Below are 20,668 nucleotides of genomic sequence, written 5' to 3'. Positions count from 1 at the left end.
AATTTGTTAATTCCAATTTAAATTTTTTTGATTTCCCACCCAAATGATAGCACCTTAAATCTTTTCAGTAAATTTCAATTCTTTGTTTATGATATCATTTTATTTATCAAGGGCTAACTCTTTTCCTCGTGATGCAGGTTTTGAGTTGCGAGTGCCTTTTAGCTCATAGCTGCTCGTTCTGTGCTGAAAAGGTTCAATTTTGAGCCACTCTTGATCAAACATTTTCTGTGGGGAAATGTCCTTTTTGCAAATTTTATCGACTATTCAGCTTTTATGTGTAGTGTAGAAGTATATTGAAAGGAAAAGAAAAATGGAAGTAGTGAAAAATGTGGTTGAGAGTATTAGTTTTATGTGCAACTCCGAGTTCTGGAGAATGGCAGTGCTTTGGACGCTTTCTCTCATCTCTTCCTATATGAGCCGGTTCTACCAAACCTTATTCTCACAAGAGTCGAGATGCTACCCTCGCTGTTCGCTGAAAGGCTCGACTTTTGCATCTCTATTGGTGGATAGGCCAATCTGCATAATAACCGGGGTAAGTTTTAGTGAATTTGAGTGTATCTTGGTTTATAGTCGGTTTTTGTTGAGCATTGTCGGGCTGGGTTCTTTTCAGGCCACGTCGGGCTTGGGTGCTGCCGCTGCAGATGCTCTAGCGAAGGAGGGATTTTATGTCGTTCTTGGTAATTTGTCTATAAGTTTTCTACTTTGATGAAATATCAATAGGGATAATTGTGAAACTTGGACCAAATATTTGTTTCACACCAACTCAAGTCCAACTATCGAACTTCCAATTCCATTTTAATTTTGTTAAAATGGCTGTATTTCGCTCAAAATTTGTCATCATTTCATATTCAAATCAATTTCAACAAATAAAGCCGGTTGATTTTGCCACGTTGGTTTTCAGGTGGTCATGTCGACATTAAGACAGATTTTGATGCTTTAAGATGATTTTAAACCCTGTCGATAATAGTAATTTTCATACTATTATCCCATAGTTATAATTGCAAATTTTGTGTAGTCTGGATTTATGTTGTGAGATTCGCAAAAAAGAATGCTTTTTTAGCTTTTAGCTCGAGAAATATTTGAACTTGTAGATCTTTTATGTGGTTTGTTGTGAGTTGATTTCACATTTGTTCTCGCACTTGCAGTTGGAAGATCATCCGAGTTCTTGTCAAAGGTGTAGAAAATTCAAGCCACCCTGTTGTAATTTATCATACTCGGGCTTCTCAATGATTCTTATATGTCGAACCCGTATGCTCTTCCAGGCTGTATCCGAGATCAAGAGTCGAAATCCTGATGCTTGCCTTAAAGCTTTCAAGGTCAATATGTCTTCCTTCGAGTCAATCCTCGAGTTCAAACACTCGCTCGAGCAATGGCTACGTGACTCAAACATGCATCCATCTGTTCAGCTCCTGATAAACAATGCTGGGATCTTAGCAACTTCGCGTAGAGTTACTTCTGAAGGATATGATCAGTTATTATTTACGGATGTAGAATTGGGTCCAAATCCGTGTACTTAGGCGCAATGATCCCATTCATGATTAACTATCTTTTTTTCTTCGATTTATAGGATGCTCGCCACGAATTACATTGGGGCATTTTGTCTCACCAAAGTTTTGCTTCCCCTTCTTGAAAACAGCCTGGTTCCTTCCCGTGTGGTGAACGTCTCATCATTTACTCATTGGAATGGTAAGATCCTGGCAGCGTTGATTATCTAATTTTCAAATACTCAATCATATGTTTTCTCAGTCTATCCTATTCCAGTTCGCTGCAGGCACGCGGACACAGAAACCATATCCGGGAAATTCTTTATGAAATCAAAGGATTACCCGTATGCGTCTATTTACGAGTATTCCAAATGTAAGCATGCCACCTCATAGTAAGTCCAAAGTGTGTTGTAGCTGCTGATTTCTCTTGTCATCCATTAACAGTATGCATATTGCTCTTCTCGTATGAGCTTCACCGGAAAGTTGGCCTAATGAAGACATCTCAACATCTATCCATAGTGTACGTATTTGGTTTTGCTATGCTCGGCTTTTAGTATTGTTCCTATGATTTTTCCGATTAGTATCCATTTGTGGCAGTGCTGCGGATCCTGGTGCCGTAAAAACAAACATCATGCGAGAAATCCCTTCATCCGTGACGACAATGGCTTTCACAGCAATGAAACTCTTAGGTGTTCTTCAGTCCTCAGAAACCGGTGCGAGCGCTATTGTTGACGCGGCACTGGCCCCTCCGGTAAGTACTCAAGGTCATTTGGGACTTCTCATTGACCATAAATCCACATCTCTAACCATAGACTACATAGTTACTTTCAATTTATGACCTTTAGGATATGCCAAAAAATGGTGACATTTTGGAAAAAATGTTGAACTGTCACAACTTTTTTACCAAAAAATGCTAAATTTCAAGAATCGTTGATAATGACCTCTAGATTGATGAGTTTGAATGATTTTTTTTCCCTTTAGGAAGTATCAGGGGTCTATTTTTTCGGAGGGAAAGGCCAGAGTTTAAACTCTTCCGCTCTTTCATATGATGCCGGGCTCGCCAAGGATGTCTGGGATGCTTCGTGTAGCCTGTTCGAAGAGCTGCAGACGACTGCCCGACGAGATGGGAACCGAGCTGCTTAAAGCATGAAAATGATATTAATCCCCCTAGATGTTCAAGAGAGAACTTCTGAATGTTACTTCAATCTTATTGGTGAATAAATGTTATAAATGATATTAATCCCCCTACGCTCTTAAAAATATAATAGCAATCGTCAAGCGTCACAAACAAATCATAAAAGGAAAGTCCCAAATATTTTATTAATATTTAATGGAGTATCACAATGATCAAATCCGAAATTTACCTAATAAATGCTACTCCCAAAATTTCACCTAATAAAATTGTAAAGTTAGGGCAAATTTATTTTCCAAACCACCGATTGAATTTTTTTTTTAAAAAAAAGCCTTTTCCCGGTGTCTACATATACAAACCCATAAAGATAAACGGAAAAATAAAGAGAAAAAAGAAAAAGTAGAGAGAGAAAGAGAGAGGAGGGTTTCGGAATCCACTGATAAATCTCCGAACAAGCTGCGGATTGATTGATTGATCACACAACTACAATCCAATTCGAATAAGTGCACACTCACACTAATTCGTGCGTGCGTGTGTGTGTGGGGGAGAGAGAGAGAGTGATTGTGTTTGTTGTGTATTGAATAAATTGGAGCGGGAAAAGGGGGGAAAAGTGATTGAACTAGGATATAGGGCAGGAGTAGCAGTAGATCCGCCGCTGGGAGGATGAGTACGAGCAGGGGAAGCGCTGCGGGGAATGGGGGCGGGTCGCAACTCATTCCCGCTATGGCGAGGAAGGTGGTGCTGAGCTTGAAGGAGGTAGTTAACTGCCCCGAAGCGGAGATCTACGCTGCTCTCAAGGACTGTAATATGGACCCTAACGAGGCCGTTAATCGTCTCATAGTTCAGGGTATTTTTACTCTATTTTTCTATACATATGGACACAAACTTGGACTATGTTTATATTTATCTGTGTACTATCTTTTTTGGAGAAAAATCAGAAATCTTCATTTTGTTTTATGTCTGATATTTTTTTTTAAAAAAGGAGAAAAAGAGGGAACTGGAGAATAGAGAAGAAAGAGTTTCAAAGAAACGTTTTTTTTAACCTTTTATTGGAGTTTTGAGAAAAAGTTTTGAGCTATCTTGTGACGGAAGCCTACTACTATTTTGGAAGAGTAGTTTAAGCACGGTAGTTTTCTCACTTCTTGGTTAGCTGATAGTTTCTGCAAATTGGGGTTTTGGTTTATTGTTGTCCCTCAATACGGGTTTAGTTGGTGCTTTTACTAGCTGAAGGTGGTGTATGAAAGGCAATTTATGATCTGGTGGAGCAAATATTTTGAAACCTTGGAACTGTTTTTTTGCTTTTTGGCTATCTTGTGCAAATATCTCTTTGGAGGTTCTATTGCTGGCTCGTTCTGGTTCAGTATTATATATCTGCAGATTTGTGGTTCCTTAGTACTTCTAGTTCTATGCATTCCGCCATTCTTTCTTGCTTGTCCTGGCATGCATATCCAATTTGGTTAAGTGGAGTTATTTGTTTTGGGAATGCAGACGTTGTTAATTGTAGATTTATTGTGTACCCTGTTGTCTTTCATGACTTAATTGCTTTCAACTGAGAATTAACTTTAGTGAATTCTTTTGGCTATTTGCCATAAGATGATGGCACTTGTTGATGTTTGTAAAGGTCTGATTGTTTAAGTGTGTATACTTGTTTGCTAGCTCATTGGCTAAATGCATCATTAAACTAACAATATGCGCATACTAGTAGAACAATTAAAGCTGAAATCATTGTAATTATTTCTTAAATTTTCTGACATGTCTTTTACAACTGTATAGATCCTTTCCGTGAGGTGAAGAGCAAACGAGAAAAGAAAAAAGAGGTTCGTTATTTATGATATAGGTTCTGTGTGATAGCAGACTCATTCATACCTAATAAAGATACTTTTAACGCTGAAATAAGGATTCATGAGCTCATGTATCAGCCGGAACAATTTTTATAACAAGTTTATTGTATTGTGGACTGCTACCTGGATTGATTGGTTTCTTTTTCATGCTTCTCCCATTAAATGAAGAATGGTTCAGCTTTAATAAGGACACTGACCTAGTATGAAAAACTGTGTTAAAGCTTTCATAATGCTGTCGTTTATTGCGATGTACTAGTCAGTAACATATTTGTTTGTTTCTTTCAACTATTATGTTTCAGGGTAAGGATAACCATGACTCTAGACCCCATGGTGCTAATAGTTCAGCTCGACGCAGCAGGAATAGTGCAGATCGCCGTGGTGCTTCTTCAGCATACAGTGCATCCGCAACATACAATGCTTCAGGTATGGAAGCTTCAATTTTATTGGGTTTAGTCAATTAGGAAGATCATTGCAGATATCTTGAAACAAGTTTGTTCTTATCAGAGTCAAAGCCAACATATAAGAAAGAAAATGGGTCGGCTACGTATAAAAGTAACATTTCTTCAGCAGCTGGTGTGCTGGTAAACAATAGAAGCCAATTACCTTCAGGCCTCAGGTTTGTCCCTGCCAGACTCATTACAGTTTGTCAAAAAATTTGTACTTCATGTTTAGATAAGGGAATTGTTGTGAAAAATCGACTGTTTGTTTGTGTTATCCTTGGTTTTTGTTACCTTTCTAAAGCCATATTAAGGCTTGTGGTTCTTACAATATATATTAGCTTGCTCTCAAGCTTCAATGAAAAATGTACTCTATGCCACATTTTACATAAAAACTCCCTACTTGTTCCTGAGTTCTGCACATTCTCTGTGTTTCATGATAAATGTTTCTGATGGGATCCATCTTTCTATGTGGTTGGCATTTGTAAATACGTGTGTGATATAATGGGCCCCTTTTTTTGCCATATACGACTCTTTTAATCCTTCATATTCTTTAATGTCATAAATGGTACTGCATGTGTGTGATAGGGTTTTCCACTCTATTAGTCAGTCAGTCACAGTCATGTAGTAATGTATTTCTTCTTTACTGAATCCGTGATGTTACTGATGCTCCTTTTTCTACATGGATGTGTTGCAGTGATGGCAGTGCCACTGAGACTAAAGGATCCTTGTTGGGAGCAGCTGATGGTAAGCAATCTGTTGCAAAGACAGCTTCTGGATACCAATCTGCCTGGGGGGGTGTTCCTGGTCAAGTTTCTATGGCTGATATTGTGAGGATGGGCAAGCCGCATAATAAAGCATCTCATCAACACATTCAAGATGTTCCTGCAACCGAACCATTTCCTCATCTAAGATCTACTCCAGATCATGCTTCTAAAGCTCATTCATCAGAAGTTTCTTTAGTTCAGCATGCTCCCAGTACGTATGAGTGGCCTGTAGAGAAGCCAGAGTGGCCTGTAGAGAAGCCAGAGTGGCCTGTAGAAAAACCAGCTCCTACAAATGTGATTCCTATCCCAGAATACACAGTTGATACTGAGTTGTATCCAGAGGCATCTGGTGTATCTGATGGAATCAGTCAGCATTATGAAGAAGAAGAGGTTCAAGCAAGCGAAGATGATAATAATGTAAAAACTGGTGGAAATGATTTGAGTTCTGTTCCTCTACCCAATAGGAAGGCTCCTGAGAATGATTTAAGAGGTTCATCACTATTTGAGAATGAGTTGTATCAAAATATGGCTTCATACCAGTCCGAAGCTCCTGATTATGAGCGTCATGAAGGTATAATCTCCTTATGATTTCACTTTTACTGAACTGAAGTACAACACCACCCAAAATTTTGCAAATTTTTGGATGCTATTTATCTTGTGAAACTAATTTTGACATGACCATGGTACTAATATTAGTTATGGACGCAAACATATAAAAAGAAAAACTTTAGATCGTCAGCTGTGGTAATTTCTACCTGGTCACTCAAGTCATTTCATATATGTAGCTTCCAAGAAAATTATACCTATGTGCTATAATTGCTGAGGCTAAAAAATGTAGGTTGGAGACTGTATGCTCCTGCATGACAGTCAGTTGTAATACATGTGTGTGGTTAAACAATCTTAGTTTTAGATTTATGTTGGTGGTTACCTTAGTTTCATGTTTTCTGTGGTTTGCAGGTGAAGAAGTTGGTGCTTCAGTGGCATCAGTCACCGAAAATTTCCAACAACTAAGTGTAGAGAAGGATGATGCAGGATTTCCATCTGAAGAAAATGCTCCTTTGGTTGTAATTCCTGATCATTTGCAAGTTGAAGCTGCTGACTGTTCACACTTGAGCTTTGGTAGTTTTGGATGTAGCACGAAGGCTTCATATCCTTCTGGAGGTTTGGCATCTGTACCTATAAAAAGTAATTTGGATGAGGGACATAATGAGGCTGATACTGCATTAGCTGCGGATGCAGATACTAGGTACGAGTATTTGTGATTTCAGATCTTTTATTGCTTATCTTCTTCAAACTTCTGAATATTTCTTGTTCCTTTGCTGCAGACAGTCTGGATATTATATTGACAATTCTCTCACGGATACATCCGATAAGTTCCATGTCAATGGTCAGGATGGTGTCATTGCAGGGACATATGATGAACCTTCTGCTTCACAGCCAGAAGAGTTGAAACCTGAGAGTACGGAAGTGACTCATGGAAATCAATATCCTTTCCCGCCTGTTAATCCTGGCTATGCCTTAGATGACACTCGAAGACTAAATGCTGCTTTTAACGAGACAAGTTCCCAGATGCACAATCTTGCTCAATTTTCTAATGTTATGGTAAGATATTTATCCCCTTGCTTAAGTACTGATTAGCTATTAAGAAACTTATTAATTTTGAAGATTATACTGGAAAAAGCAGTTGAATATATGATCTGTTCTTTCTTTAAGTGGAATATTTTAGCAACCTCGGAATTAGCTTTTCATCTGAGTCCAAAAAATTGGTATTAATCTATGTGATTGGAAATGGAAACTACAGAAGATTATTCGTGGGTGGGCATAATCGCTTCCCCGAACGTGCACACATACATGTTACCATGTTGGGAAGAAGTGGGGAGGTGGGGGGGGGGGGGGGGATTAGGTTCAATTAATAGATGCTTTACTTCCCATCTTATTTGGATAGCATTGGCGAGTGTATTTGGAGATGTCAATTGTTAAGATTTTTGACATTTCCTTATTTCTTACTTTCTGATTATTATAGCAGCAGTCATACCCAAATTCACTGCAAAGCTCAGTGTTGACTGGAAATGTTCACTCTGCTAGAGAATCTGATCTTCAGTACTCACAATTTCCTGTCTCGCATTCTCTGGCTGCAAAATACGGGAACTCTATTTCTTCTGTAGGTGCTTCAGCAATCTCTATGTCTGAGGTACCCATCTCAACTGATCATATAACTACAATTACCCTGGTGCTGTATAAATTATTTTTCGCTTATATTTTATCTAATGTTCTCATCAGCTTTGGCTAAATATAAATATTTTTTCAGTCTACGATATGCAGATGATTTTTCATTTTTATCCATCAATCTTTGAGATATTAATATAGGAATCCTTTCTTATTAAACAATCTCCAATTGAATCAAGTTGTACAAAATTAGCTCTCGTCATAGAATTATCCATATTTCCATAGCTTGTGGTCTGATAGCTCTGATTATGCTAATGGGGTGCTTCAGGCTTTGAATACTGCCAATTCATCACCACAGCCTACTGCACAGTCTCATTCAGGAGTGAATGTAGCCGCCTCTGGACCTCCTCTCCCTCAGCAACATGTTGCTGTACATCCATATTCTCAGCCAACACTACCTCTTGGGCCGTTTGCCAACATGATAAGCTACCCCTTCATGCCTCAGAGCTATACATACATGCCTTCTGCGTTTCAGCAACCATTTGCAGGTAACAACACGTACCATCAGTCCCTGGCTGCTTTACTCCCTCAATATAAAAGCAGCGTTGCAGTCAGTAGTTTGCCTCAATCTGCTGCTGTTCCTTCTGGATACTCTGGTCTTGGGAATACCGCAACAGTTCCCGGTAATTATCAGATGAATCCTCCTGCCGCCCCATCTGGTGCAGCTATAAACTACGAGGAAGTATTGGCTCAATACAAGGAGAGTCAGCTGCTCGCGCTTCAACAGCAACAGCAGCAGGTAACAATTTTTTCGTTTGTTTCTTCTATTCATTCCAGCCAATTTCTTTGCGCCTTGATAAAAGTCTTGAATAATAAAATCTTGCATTCTCTCAGAATGAGAACCAAGCGATGTGGCTTCATGGGCAAGGCTCAAGAACGGTGCAAGCTGTTCCAACCAATGCGTATTACAATTACCAAGGGCAAAGCCAGCAATCCGGTGTTTTCAGGCAAGCTCAGCAGCAGTCACAGAACTACGGGACCACCCCTGGGTACCCGAACTTCTACCATTCTCAGGCTGGGATCTCCCTCGACCAGCAACAAAACCCGAGAGATGGCGCACTTGGTGCCCCACAAGGACAGCCGAAGCAGTCCCAAATGTGGCCTAATGGTTATTAATCAGCTCTCGTGCTTCTCCAAGGGGCTTGCAATGAGTGTGGAGGCGACCCTCTCAAGATGTTAAGAGGAGTTGCTTCGTCTGTACACGTGCCTCGAAGGTTGCATAGTATGCTCTTCCTCAGTTCATGCAACTTAGAGAGGAGAGAGATGGCTGCTAACTTTGTGTTGGTGGAGATGTGTTTTTCTCTTCCACTTGCACTTTATAATTTAGATACACTTTTATTTAGAGAGAGTTTAAGTTAATGTTCGATTTTCTAATCATGCCTTTTTCCTTTTTCTTTTTCTGTTTCTTTTTTTTGCTGTTCAGTTGAATCACTGTATCATTTGTGTGCAATAGGAGGTAAGTTTTGGTTTAAAGTCATGTCGTTTTTTATGTTTGAAAAGTATGAAATGTGGTAGCTACACTCGCTACATGATAAATAAAAAACAGATGATTAATTGGTTAAAACTTGAACACTAGGAGTATAATTTTGGTCATGGTATTTTTCACTGACTAAGTTGCTCTAAAATATTACTCCATATTTTATACAGTATTTTGTTTGTTATTTTTAACTCAGCCCAAATAAGATATCTTTGGCGAAAAATGTATTTTAGTGGGCAATCGTGAAATGTTTGTGATATTTTAAACCACTTTATAAGTTGTGACAAGTAGGATATAAATGCACTTGGAAAACCACATTGATTTAATAGCATCAAGTAAGATAAAAAAAATGCACGTAAGTTGGTCGGATATGTTGATTGATCTACCGTAGAAAATAATAAACAAATTGTAAAATTTGTGATATTTTAATTCAATTTTAAATTTTGTGTCAAATACAAAATATTGACCAAAATTTATGATTTTAGGGACCAATTTTAAACGTTTTTTTTTTTTGTTTGAGCGGGTAAACATTTTTAAACAGATTTTAAAGTGAAAAAAAAATCCCATTCTAAAAACCTCCAATGTAGAAAAAATTCTTAATAATTTGGGTACGATTTAATCTAACACCAGTGTCAAACACACCTAGTTAAAACATTGATTGGACTCTAATTCGAAAATAATCAATACAAATAATTAAAACAAAAGTAGTATAGACCCGCAGTGAATCACGACCCGACCCGACCCAATTACTTTTTTCCTCATTTATTTGAATTATATTTCCAGCGTTCACTCGTTCAAATTCGCAGAAAAGAAATGGTGAGCAAATTTTTCCAATTCTTCACGGTTTATTTATCTATTTCCCGATCAACACTCTTTTATCGTAGCAAGCGTTTATCAATTTTTATTTGAATTTTTGTAGAATTGATTAAGGTTGTACAGTTCCTCAAAATTTGATTTTGGTGCTGGATATGATTTGATTAGGGAATAGGGATAGGGTTGTTAAGAGAAATTAGTAGATACTCATAAATTGCTTTGCTTCGAGTTAATAACGGTTGAGCTCAGAAGTCTGAAATGTGCAGCTTCTAATGCTTTAGTCTCAGTGATGATGGAATTGGGCTTTATAATAATGAATAGGACACTTAATCCTAAGATTATAAATCTTTATAATCAACATAGTTTATTTATATGCTTCCAAAATGGTTAGTTTTGGTGTATTTGGAACATCTATGTGTAGCTGATAAATCACAGAAAAGGTCTCAACTGGTTGATTAATATCATAGCCAGCACATAAAGAAAATGGGAGGGGAGATGAATGGAACAAGAATGGAGTTGAGGTAGTATAAGAATTAAGAAGATAGATTATTGTGTTAGTTTCTCTAGACGTGAACGGGGTAGGCCTGATCCGTTTTGTGCCAAGGCTTGGCTGGTGGTGTTAGTTATTGTTGAGTGAGTATGCAAATGTTTATTCAAATATTTTTCTTGAACATCCGCATTGGTTCATTTGCTAATTTGCTTTAGTTCTTTTGTAATCAAAATGTGATGCCTCTGTTTTTCAATGATTTCTTTGTGTCTAGGCTGACCCGGAATTGGAAGCAATCAGGCAAAGGAGAATGCAGGAGCTAAAGGCTCAACGCGGCGTGGTAGTTATTGCATTTTGTGCTATTTCGTTTGTCTTTGCAGAATAAGTTTATCAAGGTCCATAGTTACATATTTATTCATATATAGAGTAGTCATCAAGGTACTGAACAGCAGAAAGCTCAGGAGGAAGCTAAAAGGTGGATTATCTCTTCTGTCAAAGCTTAGACTTCTCTTGATTAAAGCTTTTATTGATTTTATTTGAATTTCTGATTTCATTTAGCGAGGCAGAAGAACAGAGACAACTGATGCTGACACGGATTTTGACATCTGAAGCACGTGCAAGACGTAAGTCGAATATTTTGTGCTTCATCCAATTAACTCATAATTTTCTCAATACAATTTTTCTCTGTACCTCCTCTTTATATTCTTCAATACTAACTTCAGTAATCGTATAATTACGAAGATGAACAAAATCAGTGTTTAAACATCGTATCTATTGTATCTTAGATGTTAGTAGTATTTAAATTCTCGTGGCGCGACCATCCATGTGGATTGACTCTCAATGCCTCTTTTTGTGCAGTTGCTCGAATTGCACTTGTGAAACTCGAGAAGGCCAGGGGAGTCGAGGATGTAATACTGAGAGCTGCGCAAACGGGTCAGATTGTGGAGAAGGTATCTTGCTTCACTGTGCTATCTATTCTCATGTTTCATCGTACAGCTTTCTAAACGTTCAAAATCAATGGACATGGTTTCTTGCTTTCAACATAGGTATCTGAAGAGAGGCTCATATCACTTCTCGAACAAATCAACACTCAAACAACGAAAGAAACCAAAGTGACAGTAAGTAGCAGTAGTTGGTTTTGAGTTCTCAAGAACTACGTAGCACTACCATTTTCAATTCGTTAATTTTTATCTGTTGCTTCCCAGATTCGGAGGCGTAAGAGTGTTCTCGACGACGATTAGGGGTTTGTGTGATTTTATACCAAGCATGATTTACATATGGACAAAATTGTGACATCCATCCAATGTGATTGCCTGGATTCATAGCCCTTATTTATGATTCGAGTTTTAAATATCTTTCAATCCCTCAATCCTTATGGATTGTTAATTTACATTTGAAGTATTGCTTGAAATGTAATCTCAATTTTAGCCGCAACACATGCAGAGTTACAGTGCAATCACTAAATTTATGTCCATTTCAATCTCATTTCACCTACCATTGAATTTTGTCATTTCATATTTTTTCTAGTTATTTTCCGATTTTATATATTTAAATTGTAATATTTGTAAAATCAATGTAAATGACTAATGAGATGTGTCTTTTTATAGTCAAGACAATGCTTTTTTCTATTTCTATGACTATTTGGGTCTCTTCTGTTTTCAAAATCATATATTGGGATTAAATATGTGTTCTGTTTGGTTCAATTGAATTTTATAATTGAACTTTAGACGAATAATTACGTGATAATTAGTTAGTCGTCTCATCCAACAAAGATATTCTCACGACTTAATATTGAATGAACTACTTTATGTATAAATTAATTCGCTCTACAGTATCATAATTATGATTAAATTTTGCGGCATTCAATTGAGTATTGTTCAAATAAAGAATTTATTTTCTAATAATACGAAAACAATGCAAAGTTACTACGTTTGCCATGAGTTGCATTAAAAAAAAATATCACCTAATATGCGATTCGACCTAATATGCGATTCGAACTCTTCCATAGCTACATTCATCGATTGAAATACTATACAAATGTCAATTAGGTTAACCCAACGAATTTTGGGTGAATCCTATTCGAATACGAGTTGATCATGTTGTGTTTTATCGTGCTAAAAAATTTTAACTTTAATTTTAAATGTACAAGTTTTGGTATAGTGAGTTGGACTAATGGGGATGCTAACGATAAAATTAACATGAGATCAATAATGACATATAATCATATTTTTAAAATATAAAATATTTAATTATGATAATTTTGGAATATATACTTAAACACATACATAATTAAACATTGATTTAAGATTTATAAAAATAAAATAAAGATACATATTTTGAGAAATTTGAAGCATGTTTTATTTGAAAATATTTTTTATATAGTAAATTTAAAATTTCCAAATCATTTATTTATTATTGTATTACTAAATTCTAACCAATGTGTGTATATTATAAGGTGATTTTATTTAGTACGTGGAATGAAGAAAATAAAGTAAGAGAGATGAAATAAAATAGGGAGAAAGGTGATTCTATTTTTAATAATGCGTCATTTTAGTTTGGAATAAATTAAAAAGAAAAATGAGTCATATTTAATGAGACGGAAGAAGTACTAGTATTAGTTTAATAGACTCTTAGGGCGTGTTTGATAAGTTATTAATTCCAAGATAAAGAATTATATTTGAACATTTCTAATTGTTTGATATCATAGTTAAGCTTAACTCAGAGCTCAATATAAGACCAGAGCTCTACCCAATCTTACCAAAATTATAACGTTTACCATGTTTATGCAACCCATCAATTTGTCAAATTAAGCATGTTATACTTATAATAATATACTATACAAATTTAGATAATTTATTTTCAATCAAACAACAACGAAAAAAAAAATCATATCTTTATATATCTTGACATGAAACTCGTATTTTTTATCTTATTTTACATATCTTCTTATATCTCCTTTTTTATGAAATGAGTCCTTATATGAATTTCAATTTACTTAATCTTCCTTGTATTCTCGGACGAAAATAGCCCAACGTTGAATTCTATAATGGGTGACGATGTCTCCGAACGTAAATAGCGCCACGTTCTCTCCATTTTCACTGAAATCAAGATTCTTTTACTTTGATTTGAAATAAAAATTCAAAACCTGCTTCTACTCGACTCCCTTTTCATGCATTGCCAAGTGCCACTCCTACTCCACCGCCACTCTTTATTCTTTCCATCTTCATCATCTTCACCAAATCTATTCAACCATTTTCCTTTTTCAATACAAATTTTGAAAATCCGGCCAACATGGAGAAAGAGCCGCTCCTCCCTTTCAAAAGGCCAACCCTCTCTCTCCACTCTCTCCCCGAACACGACGAAATCACCATCCCACCCTCCCCTTCCTCCAAACACCTCAAAGATTTCCTCATTTTCGGCCCCCCCACTCCCCCTTCTTCCTCCACCGCCCCCGATTTCCTCGAAGCCCTAGCTCTATCCCTCAATTCCCCAAGGCCCACTTCACAAAACCCCCTCAGTTTCGATTTCCATCCCCAAAAATCCAGTCTTGACGACCCCCATTCATGCCCACCACCACCTGCCAAGAATCTGCACAGGTCCAAGACCGCTCCGGCCATGACCAACATCAACGAATTTCAAGAATTCCCAGAGGCGGCGGAGCAGCCGCAGTTTGGTAAGCAGCGTGTGGTGAGGCAGGGTGTGGTGCTTTTGGTTATCTATTTGAGCCTTGGTGTGGTGATTTATTCTCTTACTAGGGGTGATTTCAAAGGGAATGAGACTCACCCTGTTGTTGATGCTCTGTATTTCTGTATTGTGACTATGTGTACAATTGGGTATGGTGATATAACCCCTGATAGTTTAGCAACTAAGCTGTTTTCAGTCTTGTTTGTGTTGGTGGGGTTTGGTTTCATTGACATTTTGCTGACTGGGATGGTTAGTTATGTGCTTGATTTGCAAGAGAATTATCTGCTGAGGACTATTAATAACAAGGGTAGTGATGCTAGGTCTTACATAGTTGATGTGAAGAAGGGGAGGATGAGGATTCGGATGAAGGTTGCGTTGGCCTTGGGCGTTGTCGTGGTGTGCATTGGAGTAGGTGTTGCTGTGATGCATTTTGTGGAGAGGTTGGATTGGGTGGACTCATTGTATCTGTCTGTCATGTCTGTGACTACGGTTGGGTATGGCGATAGGGCGTTTCACTCGCTGGGGGGTAGGATTTTTGCCTCGGTTTGGTTGCTTGTGTCGACTCTTGCTGTGGCTAGGGCGTTTCTTTACCTGGCGGAGGCGAGGGTGGACAGGAGGCAGAGGAGGATGGCACAGTGGGTGCTCGACCAGCATATGACCGTGGCGCAGTTTCTTGCTGCTGACATTGATAACAACGGGTTTGTCACGTTAGTATCTATCGTCCCTTTTTGCTGTTTTTGCACAACTTGATGCTTGTTTGTTCTGATTTGTTTAATTTGTTTATGCACAACTTGATTTATAATGCATTCACAAAGTAGTGTTTGTGAATTTGGTAAAGGTGTTACCTATGTTTTCTAAAATGATAGTGAACCATTTTTCATCATAGTACCTTTTTCCATGGCTTGATAGATATGTATCTGGTTCTTATTTATATAAAACCAATCCCAATTTGTTAATTCTTGTCCTAATAGTGTGCCTAATACTCACTTCGTTTTCCTTGTTTTCGTCCCTTGATTACAACACAAGTAAGTCAGAGTACGCGATCTACAAGCTCAAAGAGATGGGCAAGATCTCAGAGCACGACGTTGCCAAGATATGCCAGCAGTTTGAGAGGCTTGATGCTGGCAACTGTGGGAAGATCAGTCTAGTCGACCTTATTGAAAGCCGTCACTGAGTGAAGAACATGAGCTTCTTCATCGTCGTTATCATCAAGATTGAGGCTTTTGTGCAAGATTTAGACCGATGATTTGAGATACAGTAAAATGTACTTGACAATGACTCTCCTATCTGTGGAAGGGATGCGCGTTCTTGGCTCTTGGTATGTGTGGTTATACTTCCGGCTGGACGAGCTCACTTGCATCAAGATTATAGGTGAAATGGGGAAACATGGGCTGAAGAAGAGAGGGCAAGCTTGGAGGGGAACAAAACAACTAAAGATTTTGAATGACAGATTTTTGTTTTTTAGTTAATATCCTTTAGTCAATTTTGCATATGCTCGTTTCTTTTATGTTGTACTAATAGCTTTTATTTGGCTCTAAATTTGTAAATTAACATCAAAATATTACTCCAGTTTCTTTGGTGTCCCAACTCGCGTTTCATTTCTATTATTTTTAATTTCAATCTCTAGCATTTGAGTTATTGTATTTTGTTGGACTAAGGGTATCCGCCAACAAACACATCACCTCGAAAGGTAGTACAATTGGCCCAAAGATTCGATCGAATCTTTGATAATATTTGATTAGAGTCTCATGCCACTCAACCATTTTATTAAGAATGGAAGAGTTTCATGCCACTTAACCATTTGATTGAGAATGAACGAGTCTCATACTACTTGAATACACCCATTGAATTAAGAATAATTAGAATTGACCAAACACAATTGGATTTCGTAGTAAGTTTATATTGAATTTATGTTAAGATGCAACCAAATCAAGATCACTGAGTTTGTAGCATGCCATTCATGACGATTGAACGCAAATTCAACATCTCCTTGCTTTGAGTTATAAAATTTTCGAAACAAGTTATGAATTTGGCAATATTATAAAATGTAGTAATGAATTGATGCTGGTCTAAGAAATTGGGTTTTGGGGTTCTCACTATTTCAAGTAAAGGGTTTTATGTTGTGGAAATAGCACAACAATACTTTACCCTAGCTAGCAATTTTCAAAGTTTAATAAATTTCTAATCAATACATCATCCTTGTAATTACAACAACTTCCATTTCATCTCTCATATTCTCATATCCATTTATAAAAGTCTTTTCTCCTTCTCTTTTACTTTATCATTTATGGATCTCATCATCTACTGCATAGTCTACACTATTTCTACTATTTTAATCTCATTATCTCTTACTCCCCCCGTCCTATTAAAGATGACCCACTTTCCTTTTTGGTTTGTCCCAACCAAGATAACCCATTACTTAAAAAATGGAAACCCCTTTATCTCTACTTTATCCCCTCTCTCTTACTTTACTCTCTCCATTTAACACACAAAATAAAGTTGCATAAAATCCCGTGCCGCCCAAGAAAGGGGTCATCTTCCTTGGGACGGAGAGAGTACTTTACTAAGTACTATTAAACCCAATTTAATCCCCAAATGACCTAATCCTATCGTAGAATAAGCATTGAGATCAAATCGTTCCTATCGAAATTTGTAACGATTGTTGTACTACTGAAACCACACTCGTAAAAGTACAAAATATAAGGTTTATAAGGAAAAAAATTAGATCCAGCACGGATGTGGGCCCGGACCCATTTTTATTCATTTTTTACTCATTGCTCTTAGGCAAGAGCAAAACATCCACATCCATGCTCTTCCGCAAGGACAAGCTAAGGGTCCCACCATTCCATTATTCAATTCAAATAAAAACTTTTCCATAATATTAAAATGCATTAAAAATACCCGGAATACTATTACAAGTTACAAAAAAAATAAAAATTATATAATTCAAATCCTAAAAATTAAAAATTACATTAATTAAAATCCTAAAAATTAAAAATTACATAATAAATTCATAAAATTAAAAAAACCCACTCTCGTTGCTGAATTTCGCCGAAATGTGTTTGATTATGTCTTCTTGTAGCTCAATGTGGGTTCTTGTATCGCGCATTGTGTGTCTTGTTTCGATCCTCTCGCCCACCGTCGTATGCACACCTCGGCGTGGGGGAGACCTCGCGGTTGAGCTTCCGGCTTCATCCTCGTCGTAAAAGTTAGCCGCCATCGGTCCTTCGTCAGCTATAATCATGTTGTGCAAGATAATCTGATGTGAAAAGTGGATGATGAATGTGTGTATTTATAAATGATTTTGAAATTAAAAAAATAAAAAAAAAACGGTAAAAAATGACTCTATTTTTTGGGAATCCAATTTTTTTATTTTTTTATTTTTGGTATTATTATTTTTTTTTTTTTGAAAAGGAAAATCCAACAGTTAAGCCGTTGACCAAATCGCGTGCCGCCAAGTCGGCCTACTCAGCGGCATGGACGTGCTCTTATTATTAAGCAACGCCGTGCTGTTGGCACGGACGGACAGCTACGCAGCGGCGAACAACTACATGATGCCGGACGGCGTCCGTCCGTAAGGGCACTGCTGTGGATGCTACGAAACTTCGAAAGGTTGAAGAGATAAATCAATGAGCTTGACTGATGAACAAACATCACGATAAAAAAGCTCACTAATAGTAAAAATAATTTCAGGAAATGAATTTAAACGAAAATCGGTATGAAAAAAGGAAGAGATAATTGCGGCATGACACTTCTCCACTCCCATCAAACGAAACCACTTTTCAGACTTTAATTCGAGAAATGAAATAGTAGTAAGTTTTTATATTGTTCACCTAACCGACTTAGTGCAATTTTTCATTCAATTAGCAATTTTCCATATGATTTCAGTGCCAACTTAATGCAAATGTGCAATCATAAATTAATTAATTAAATTTGATTAAACAATTACCACATATAATAAGACAAACATATAATAACACATGTTCTCATGAGTTGAACAATTCGGCGTCAATGTTATCCTCTTAGGTGAACAATTTCACTAGGGGTAATATATAACTCTATTTATAATGCAATTACACTATTACTCCCTCTAGCATGCCAATGGACTCCATATAATTAGAAATGAGCCAAAGGAAAACATCGTCGTCTTTACATAAAACAAAACAAATTTGAGCAAAAATGAAAATTTTCAAAAAAGGAAAAATGATTACGATTTTTTTCGCTATAATAATACATGGAAGAAACAATTCATTCTCCCTCAAAAATAAGAGGTTGAAAATGAAAACAAAAATAAACACGCTAAATAGAATATTGACGGAACGGGGAAATACGCGTCAATTAAATTTAAAAAAATTAAATTCTATAAATGCGTAAAACAATAGTACCTTTTGTATTCTTAAATTGGACAAAGGAACCTAAATCAACGGATTAATATGCTCAAATTTGTTGTAGAAACATTTTTCTCCTATCCATATTTTCTTTTTATAGAAACGAGAAGGATTGGGCAGACGCGGAGCTGTTGTGGATCGTAATAGAGTTTGTTGAAGGCACCTATGGCTGGCAGAGGGATCGGGTGACCCTGTTCGACCCACCTAATACATCACTAATTTAAATATATAGCTAAAAATTATTTGTATTTTTTATTTTAAATATTTTACGTAGGTTGAATCAACATTCCTGCGAAATAGCTTGCGGACAACACAAAAATCGTGAACTCTACTTTGTGGAATTTTCTTACGAAAACTTGTGTGTTTTACTATTTGGTTGCTTTACACGACATGCATTAATCATGATGATTTCACATTCTAGCTACATGAAAATAAGTTGTAACACGAAAAATTAGAACATAAAGATTTCGGTGAAAAAGGAGCACATCTTAGATAATATATAGTCAAAGAATGATGGAATTAGACTAGATGACTTTTCACATTTGAGTCTAAATTGAGCTCCATTTAGTTTTAATTACTTAGAAAGAAAATGGTATCTGCTGACCAATTCAAAGAATTATACGTGGAGTAGAGATGGCCACATAATGATTGAGATATTAAGTTCTCCATATATTAAGAACATGCTTTTAGATTATATTGCCACATGATAAAGTTTTGGGAATATTATAAATATCTATTAATATTAATAAAGGATAATAGGTATTTAGAGCATCCTTAACCCCGTCCCGGATTTGGGGCGCAAGTTCCCTCCACGTCATCATTCCCTCAAATTAGGGGTTCCAGGCCACAACTCCATTAATCCCGCAGGCCACAAATCGGGCCACAACTCAGGTCACAACTATTCATTTGCATTATTCACAATTACAACATATTTTAATCGTAAAATAGAATTTGAACAATTAAAACCGGGAAAATTCATTGTTCAGTCGAAAAATAGAAAATTAAAAATCCGAGGAAAATTTTTTACAAATCCTAGAAAAAAAATTTATTAAGACCTAGAAAATAAAAATTACATCCTAGAAAAAATATTAAAATAATTTAGAGGATAGAAATGGAGAAATTGGTGGAAGAATGTTGAAGAAATGGATATAATAAAATGGCAAAAAAATAAAAAAATAAATAAAAGGGGTTTGCGGCCCGTCCCGATGCATATAACCCTGAGCCGGGCCGGATCCCGGGAGCGGCCCAGGGACGGAACTGCGGCCCCGGGACCGTCCCGGGCCGTGACTCTCCCCCCTCCAACGCTGAAATCGGGCCGGGACTCGCGAGTTGCGGCCCGGCCCAGTAGCGTTAATAATGCTCTTAAATTACAAAATTTGGTTAAGTTATAGTCCATCTCGTAAGGTTAGAAAATTATTGAAAGATTTAATCACGAAGTTTAATTTTTTTGTACGCATACTATACAACATTTTTGGTGATGCTCAAATGAAAAGCAGAGAAAACATTTATTCTAATTAAAAAATATATATAATTTTTTTTAAGTAATCAAATACGTCATTGTGTGTATTAATTAGCATATATGTATGAGAAAACTGATAAAACTTAAAATTTCATGATTTATTAGTATGACCTAATTCGATGTAATTTGGATAACTATTTTTTATCCATATTAATAATGGCAACAGTTTGGTATGTTTTTTCCCAAAATGAATGAAATTGTATCATGAGGCTAAATGATTCTTTTTTCTTGTATATATATTTTTGGTATGGACACCTGTATCAAATACACCTGCCACTGGTTGGAACAATATTGTCACAAAGAATGGTGGAAAATCAAGTCAATAATTTCATGTTTTTTTAATGATTTTTTTAATCATTTTAAGAATTCGCTTTGAAGTTTGAATCGACCACTTAAAATCAATGCGACTTAAT

General features: G+C 36.7%; 4 protein-coding genes across 6 annotated transcripts; all 4 read left to right on the top strand.

Annotated features, from left to right (window-relative positions):
* The first annotated feature begins 123 nt into the window (after positions 1 to 123).
* LOC125211872 (dehydrogenase/reductase SDR family member on chromosome X-like) lies at positions 124 to 2,732 on the top strand. 2 transcript variants are annotated; one of them, XM_048111819.1, is made up of 9 exons: positions 124 to 532; positions 611 to 677; positions 1,146 to 1,174; positions 1,263 to 1,471; positions 1,568 to 1,686; positions 1,762 to 1,857; positions 1,929 to 2,004; positions 2,082 to 2,235; positions 2,466 to 2,732. In XM_048111819.1, exons 1-9 carry the CDS (start codon positions 311 to 313, stop codon positions 2,625 to 2,627), a joined length of 1,134 nt encoding a protein of 377 aa, XP_047967776.1. In that variant the 5' UTR covers positions 124 to 310; the 3' UTR covers positions 2,628 to 2,732. The 2 variants fall into 2 exon arrangements, with proteins under 2 accessions (XP_047967776.1, XP_047967778.1); XM_048111821.1 differs by having other exon boundaries at positions 2,066 to 2,235; positions 2,466 to 2,605.
* Positions 2,733 to 2,974: 242 nt separating this feature from the next.
* Positions 2,975 to 9,360, top strand: LOC125213143. Of its 2 annotated transcripts, none has more exons than XM_048113521.1 (10): positions 2,975 to 3,463; positions 4,390 to 4,433; positions 4,757 to 4,880; positions 4,962 to 5,073; positions 5,592 to 6,232; positions 6,619 to 6,907; positions 6,987 to 7,263; positions 7,688 to 7,852; positions 8,156 to 8,626; positions 8,722 to 9,360. In XM_048113521.1, exons 1-10 carry the CDS (start codon positions 3,280 to 3,282, stop codon positions 9,001 to 9,003), a joined length of 2,589 nt encoding a protein of 862 aa, XP_047969478.1. In that variant the 5' UTR covers positions 2,975 to 3,279; the 3' UTR covers positions 9,004 to 9,360. The 2 variants fall into 2 exon arrangements, with proteins under 2 accessions (XP_047969478.1, XP_047969477.1); XM_048113520.1 differs by having other exon boundaries at positions 7,685 to 7,852.
* A 757-nt stretch (positions 9,361 to 10,117) lies between these two features.
* On the top strand, positions 10,118 to 12,158 carry LOC125215564 (DNA-binding protein DDB_G0278111-like). Its single transcript, XM_048117014.1, has 7 exons — positions 10,118 to 10,180; positions 10,939 to 11,004; positions 11,090 to 11,139; positions 11,223 to 11,287; positions 11,523 to 11,614; positions 11,711 to 11,782; positions 11,870 to 12,158. The coding sequence occupies exons 1-7, from the start codon at positions 10,178 to 10,180 to the stop codon at positions 11,903 to 11,905; spliced, it is 384 nt and encodes a 127-aa protein (XP_047972971.1). The 5' UTR covers positions 10,118 to 10,177; the 3' UTR covers positions 11,906 to 12,158.
* Positions 12,159 to 13,823: 1,665 nt separating this feature from the next.
* Positions 13,824 to 15,935, top strand: LOC125210671 (two-pore potassium channel 3-like). The gene is made up of 2 exons (XM_048110232.1): positions 13,824 to 15,055; positions 15,375 to 15,935. The coding sequence occupies exons 1-2, from the start codon at positions 13,956 to 13,958 to the stop codon at positions 15,520 to 15,522; spliced, it is 1,248 nt and encodes a 415-aa protein (XP_047966189.1). The 5' UTR covers positions 13,824 to 13,955; the 3' UTR covers positions 15,523 to 15,935.
* Positions 15,936 to 20,668: the final 4,733 nt, after the last annotated feature.

Source organism: Salvia hispanica, chromosome 3 (genome assembly GCF_023119035.1).
Source record: "Salvia hispanica cultivar TCC Black 2014 chromosome 3, UniMelb_Shisp_WGS_1.0, whole genome shotgun sequence".
NCBI lineage: Eukaryota > Viridiplantae > Streptophyta > Magnoliopsida > Lamiales > Lamiaceae > Salvia > Salvia hispanica.
This window is presented reverse-complemented; position numbering and strand designations above follow the sequence as displayed.

What these genes read in the sequence shown, in the direction of transcription:
- LOC125211872 (XM_048111819.1), top strand. Translation starts at nt 311, where the DNA reads ATGGAAGTAGTGAAAAATGTGGTTGAGAGTATTAGTTTTATGTGCAAC. An exon ending in ATCATTTACTCATTGGAATG is followed by an intron (nt 1,687 to 1,761) that starts GTAAGATCCTGG and finishes ATCCTATTCCAG; the next exon opens with TTCGCTGCAGGCACGCGGAC. An exon ending in ACGCGGCACTGGCCCCTCCG is followed by an intron (nt 2,236 to 2,465) that starts GTAAGTACTCAA and finishes TTTTCCCTTTAG; the next exon opens with GAAGTATCAGGGGTCTATTT.
- LOC125213143 (XM_048113520.1), top strand. Translation starts at nt 3,280, where the DNA reads ATGAGTACGAGCAGGGGAAGCGCTGCGGGGAATGGGGGCGGGTCGCAA. An exon ending in CGCAACATACAATGCTTCAG is followed by an intron (nt 4,881 to 4,961) that starts GTATGGAAGCTT and finishes TGTTCTTATCAG; the next exon opens with AGTCAAAGCCAACATATAAG. An exon ending in TGATTATGAGCGTCATGAAG is followed by an intron (nt 6,233 to 6,618) that starts GTATAATCTCCT and finishes TGTGGTTTGCAG; the next exon opens with GTGAAGAAGTTGGTGCTTCA.
- LOC125215564 (XM_048117014.1), top strand. An exon ending in ATCTGAAGCACGTGCAAGAC is followed by an intron (nt 11,288 to 11,522) that starts GTAAGTCGAATA and finishes CTTTTTGTGCAG; the next exon opens with TTGCTCGAATTGCACTTGTG. An exon ending in CGAAAGAAACCAAAGTGACA is followed by an intron (nt 11,783 to 11,869) that starts GTAAGTAGCAGT and finishes GTTGCTTCCCAG; the next exon opens with ATTCGGAGGCGTAAGAGTGT.
- LOC125210671 (XM_048110232.1), top strand. Translation starts at nt 13,956, where the DNA reads ATGGAGAAAGAGCCGCTCCTCCCTTTCAAAAGGCCAACCCTCTCTCTC. An exon ending in GATAACAACGGGTTTGTCAC is followed by an intron (nt 15,056 to 15,374) that starts GTTAGTATCTAT and finishes TTACAACACAAG; the next exon opens with TAAGTCAGAGTACGCGATCT.